This window comes from Amaranthus tricolor, chromosome 13 (genome assembly GCF_026212465.1).
Source record: "Amaranthus tricolor cultivar Red isolate AtriRed21 chromosome 13, ASM2621246v1, whole genome shotgun sequence".
Lineage (NCBI taxonomy): Eukaryota > Viridiplantae > Streptophyta > Magnoliopsida > Caryophyllales > Amaranthaceae > Amaranthus > Amaranthus tricolor.
The window spans coordinates 4,056,501-4,062,500 of record NC_080059.1 but is presented as its reverse complement, the minus strand read 5'-3'; the positions used below and the strand labels follow the sequence as shown (position 1 = coordinate 4,062,500).

Below are 6,000 nucleotides of genomic sequence, written 5' to 3'. Positions count from 1 at the left end.
AAGTGGATAGCAAGGTATTTTATGTGATCGTCCTGTATGGTAGTGAGCCAACAGTTTTGTTAATGATTATTCTTGAGTGAACTCATGAAATTATTAGAAGTAAATATCTGCAACGAATCCAAATAGACATCTTGTTATCTTCGCTTGGAATTTCTAATTTAATATGATACTTAATTTTATGCTTGTTTTCTGTGGTTGTTGATTCATAATAACCATTTTATCATACTAATTCAAGTTTCTAGAGTAGATTTAAATTTAAAGTTTATATAGACCTTTTAGAATCTTATAGACTTATAGATGTTTTAAAAAAATTATAATGCCTAATACGTTTTTTTTCAATTATTCCTTGATTTGAACTTCCCATTAAGTGTTGTAATGGAACAAACTCGTTTTAATTCATTGATTAGAACTTCCCATTAATTGTTGTAAAACTATGAACCTGAAGCCAAAATTCCTTGGTGTTGTTTTTTTTGTGGTTTGTGAAAGAAGCCAAAATTCCACCTTGTAAAACTCGGTAAGTTCTAGTTGGGGAAAATAGTGGGATATATCATATACACTTTGTTTCTATATATCTTAGGATTTGGTAAGAAATTGGTGAATTTGCTACTTCACAACACTTCGGAGGATTTCAGTGAGACATTTAATTAGTGTCGTAGACCAGAATTTACTGCTTAGATTATCTCCAGTCACACATAAATATTTTTCCTTTTACATTTGCAAATGGTTATTGATTCCGAAAGAATATATGCTGTCATTGAAGCCATTGTGTTCTGTAACTTTTACTTCATGGTTTGCTTCTTTAATCTGTGATTAGTACTTTCTAGATCATTGAAACGTTTTTTCTGTAGGTGAGCATTGTGATGGATCAAATGCTGCGGCTGCTTCATGCATGTGGGTTACCTGTTGAGGATGTCGACTTCATCAACTCTGATGGAAAGACAATGAACAAAGTTCTGATGGAGGTTTCTTTCTACACCCACCTTTCATAAGTTACTTTACATAATTTCTTATCGAAATCTGGTATGGATAATTTTTTGATTGTTTTTCTTTGGGAATTATCTCTATTTCAGTAAGAGATAATTCCAGGATTTAATTTGTTATATTTTCCATTTTCCGATAGGGAAGGGGGAAATTCTGGTTATGGTTTTATCGAAGTTTGATGTGCATGTATTCTTACATTTCACACTAGACAAAGTAGAGTCTAAAAAACAATGTCTCTTTCCTTATGAACTTTCATTAGTGGTTAAAACAATGAATATTAATAGTTATTATTATAATGTGATGGGGTTCGTGATGGGTTAGTAATGTGATAGAATTGATTTTGGTTATATGTTACATTTGTTGATGAAGAAAAAGCTGGGAGAGAGAGAGGTTTTGAGGATGGAGGCCAACAAAGGATGATGGGTTAGGGTTTCATCTTGGACCTTAGATTTGTAGATGAAGGGACTACAGACACGTGGTTATCAAATGTATGCAAAGAAGTCATAAGCAGTCTGCGGAACAGAATGCATTTCCAAACACCTAATGTGCTCGTCCGAGCATAACAACTCTACTAAAGTGCCCGTCTAAGCCCTTTAGTCTCTCATTCTCTCAAAACAGGCCATATGCTTTTCCGAGCACCCTAACCCAAGGAATTCAAATTTCAAGGCACAATTACCAGTAGTACACATGATCCCTTACTGATTCTTTCATTTTAGTCTTCTGGTTTGAGATCCTTTTTAGAAACTGAGTCAGCTTGGTCAGAAGATGAGGTCTAAAGTTATTGAGATTGGTTATAATGTGTGTACAGGCAAATCCTCGAATGACCCTCTTCACTGGAAGCTCAAGGGTAGCAGAGAAACTAGCAGAGGACCTGAAGGGCCGGGTCAAATTGGAGGATGCAGGATTTGATTGGAAAATCCTTGGGCCTGATGTTCAGGAGGTATATTTTGATTGTGCTCAAACATTATCTCTGATGTGTGCTTTGTTACATCTCAAGTATATTGCTATCGGTGGCAGGAAGACTATGTTGCGTGGGTTTGCGATCAAGATGCTTATGCATGCAGTGGACAGAAATGCTCTGCACAGTCTATTCTATTCATGCACGAGGTGAACCTTTTAATTATACTGCAGGAATAAGTGAGGCTTTGTAATGAGTGTGTGTGTGTGTGTGTGTTCATTTATAGTTTCTTTTTCTTCAATGCAGAACTGGTCAGCAAGCCATCTTATCTCCAAATTGAAAGATCTTGCTTCTAGAAGGAAGCTAGACGATTTGACTGTCGGACCTGTTTTAACTGTAAGTTTTTTTTTGCATGATTCTTGTGAGATATTGAAACTCATTGATCGTTTTACAAAAATTACTGGTAATGAAAGGGAAGAATCACAATTTCATGTGCTTGGTCGAAAGGTGTGGCAATAAGATGCTAGATTCTAGCACGGAGGAAAATGCATTTTCATGTTGTTCGAACTTGGAGATAGCTGGATTTGAATATGTTTGTGAATGTTCAATTTATTTGATTCTCTGTATGCGTATACTGATCAAAGAGATGGATCTTTTAAATCAGTTATCACTGCCCTAAAAACCGCTTTGTATTCTAATTATTCTCCTAGAAAGCAGTTAACGATCTATATTACTGCCCTAAACCTCCATTGTCTTACGCCAACTGATAGCTTGGGTTTCCTAGGGCCCTCCAACATCAAGGGGCCCTGTTTAGCAGCACCGTTTGCTCAGGGCATTTACTGGCCATATCCATGTGGGTGCTTATTTGTTGATCTAATCTCTATTCATCTTTTGTTTTGATCGTTTTGTGATGATATTAACTGACTGAAATTTATATGATATATTCATGTATAGCTATGTAGGCTTTCACTCCAAGAGTGGCATATTTCTGATACTTTCTTATGTTTATGAGGCATTGAATAGCCTTTGCCCTAGCAAATTGCTGCTTTGTGATATTTTTATTTCATCTTGCTTTTTGTCATTTTTTGTTTTGGTTACTATCCACAGGTTACAACTGAAGCAATGTTGGAGCATGTGAAGAAGTTGCTGAAAATACCGGGATCAAAGTTACTATTTGGTGGTGAAGCTCTTAAAAATCACTCTATACCCTCAATCTATGGTGCCTTCAAGCCTACGGCTGTTTATGTTCCGATAGAGGAGATACTGAAGGACAAAAGTTTTGAGCTTGTGACAAGAGAAATATTTGGACCATTCCAGGTGAGGCTGGTCTCCCCCACCCCCGCGCACCTTTCTGTTGATTTCTGCAAAATAGCATCTGAAATTATGTTGTATGCACCTCAATAGAATGAAGAAACACTAATGTTAGATCTCCTGCAATCTGGTACTTGCAGATTATCACCGAATATAAAGCAAACCAGCTTCCAATGGTATTAGATGCGCTAGAGAGGATGCATGCACATTTGACTGCTGCTGTGGTGTCAAATGATCTATTATTCCTACAGGCAAGATATGAGCTTAATTTATTGTCTACAACTTTACTATTTTTTATGTGAAGTTGCAGATGATGTTTGCTTCGAAATAACCTCTTTAATATCACTAAGAAGGCTAAGGTTGCGTCCATTCAATCCCCCAAACTCCACGTTTATGAGAGCCCTTTTATGGAGTTGGGAACAACAACAATATCAAAGCCTTAATCCCAAAGATTGGCGTTGGGAACATGGATAAATAAAACTTTCACTTTTCCTTTTGATTAACAGAAATACCTGCATTAGCAGGAGTGTCTCACTTGTTGACGGGTATAACTGCATTTATCAAACCCATGTACCATCTCGAATTTGTTGAGGAAGTGGAAGCTAAACACCCACCGAAAACATCAGATACATGACATGGTCTAATCACTATTCAAAATGGAACTAAATTCCTGTTATTTAAGGCTAAAATATATATGTTAATGTGGACACCAGTACAACACATGTTTTACTGAACTTTTCGGAAAGATTGAGTGCAATAAATGTTTAAAAATCTGTTGGTTTATCTTAGTCTTTCATTGCCATTATTCTTAGATTGTGATTACAATTTTATACAAGATTATGTATTAATATACAGAATTCTGAATCATAAAGAGTTAACGCACCATGTTTTGTTCATAGATGTACATGTACATGAACATGAATTAGATTCTAGAGTAGATCATTCTGATCAATTTGGTACAGAAAAATGACATGCTACATGCTTGGCCAATTTGCAGGAAGTTATTGGGAGTTCAGTGAACGGAACCACTTATGCTGGTCTACGAGCAAGGACTACAGGAGCTCCACAAAATCATTGGTAAAATCAAGATCCTATGATTGAATAACTTGGGGCTGGCTTACAAATTCCTTCTAAACTCTTGAAACATGAAAATACTTCTATTTTTCAGGTTTGGACCTGCCGGAGATCCTAGAGGTGCGGGCATTGGAACTCCTGAAGCAATCAAACTAGTATGGTCTTGCCATAGAGAAATCATTTACGATGTTGGTCCTGTTCCCCACCAGTGGTCAATCCCACCATCTACTTGAAGCTAAATTTACAAAGTCGAGAGGTGTTCAACGTAAGCGTATTGCATTAGCTAATCTAGTCAGAGCAAGAGGAATAAAAGCCAAGCCACTTTCAGTGCAACTATGTAACCAGATATTACTACCTTATATTCATTTCGTACTCTCCCGTCTCCCCTGTACGGCCTGATGATTTTGCCGCCTTATTCTTGAAAACATGGTCGCAATGAAGGCTCCAATAAGTGTTGAGTATGTCACTTAATAGAAACGAAGATGGTGTATGTGTTGATGGCTATATTATTGGAATGAATATCAACCACTTTGATGTGTTGATTACCTTTTGCTTCAGTGTTGTATCTCCATTTTGCAATATAACATCTAACAACTCGTCTAACCTCCCTCTTAGTCACTATGTCCTTTTGAGTTTGTTTGTCACATCGTTCAATCATCAACTTGTCAACTTCAACCCTCATCCATACCTTGTTCGTCGGGTTTAACTACTTTGTGACTACAAAATGATATCATACTGCCAATTACTCATATTCTCATCGGTCCATCTTGAACATCTAGTTCATTAATATAAACATTCCAACATGAAAGTATGACCCATTCTTAAACCCTACACAATAAAAATATCATTACCTAAACCTTGAACATGATAATTGACAATTTACCTCGCAAGTAGTCCCAATTATCAACAATAAAGTAACATGAATTCAAAGTCAAGCTCTATTATAACCTTAAATCAACCTAAAACAATTGAAGAAAAAAAATTGTAGACAAGCAATTATACCATTTTCAAATCCCAAGTCACATGATGTTAACAAGCTAAATAACAATTTATAGCTTTAATAAATCATAGCTAATAATCTAGTTTTATGACCCAAAATTCAAACACTAAAATCTAATCCCTAAATCCTAAACAACATCTAACAAATAAGCTAGGAGTATTTACTATTTTGAACTCTAAATATTAAAATCAATCAAAATAAAGTTTAGAGGAAAGGATAGACAAAGTATACTCGTGACCTAGCCACCTTCCTTTTTTTTTCTCTTCTCTATTTGAAAAAACCCTAATCTCTATAGTTGGTTTGGGGCTATCCTCAACCTTTTGGTTGATGGTAAGCTCCTAATTTCTTTATTTAAAATTTTTTTTTAATATGATTAGAATAAATTTTTGTACTCTCCATACAGGAGAGTTGTTCTACCCATTTATTGGGTTGATTTTACCCATATATTGGGTCTTAATCTCTCTCCTTGTAAGAGTTTGGCGTTATGAATTTTGGTCTCTAGTTGAATTTTTGGTAGAGATTAATGCGATAATGCAACAGACACCAAAATTGCAATTACTATCAACTACATCAAATTCAATTCTATCTCAAAACTACAACTGATCGAAAGAACCCCTCGTCGAAGGCTGAATCAAATAGCGATGTGGAAGAGGATATTCAGAATTGTCAGATCACATACACAACGATTGTAGTTTTGTTAATTTTAAATTATTTTTGGTTAAAGTTGTTATGTATT

General features: G+C 35.7%; 1 protein-coding gene across 1 annotated transcript in view; it reads left to right on the top strand.

Moving 5' to 3' along the window:
* The window catches only part of LOC130797947 (probable aldehyde dehydrogenase), a 10,847-nt gene extending 6,033 nt beyond the window's left edge, over positions 1–4,814 (top strand). The window contains exons 8-16 of the mRNA XM_057660747.1: positions 1–14; positions 849–962; positions 1,790–1,921; positions 1,999–2,088; positions 2,186–2,275; positions 2,987–3,196; positions 3,331–3,441; positions 4,188–4,267; positions 4,359–4,814. The exon at positions 1–14 is cut by the window's left edge and continues 91 nt beyond it. Of these exons, the coding sequence (XP_057516730.1) occupies positions 1–14; positions 849–962; positions 1,790–1,921; positions 1,999–2,088; positions 2,186–2,275; positions 2,987–3,196; positions 3,331–3,441; positions 4,188–4,267; positions 4,359–4,497 (980 nt within the window). The 3' untranslated portion in view covers positions 4,498–4,814. The remainder of the gene's footprint in view (positions 15–848; positions 963–1,789; positions 1,922–1,998; positions 2,089–2,185; positions 2,276–2,986; positions 3,197–3,330; positions 3,442–4,187; positions 4,268–4,358) is intronic.
* The last annotated feature ends 1,186 nt before the right edge of the window (positions 4,815–6,000 follow it).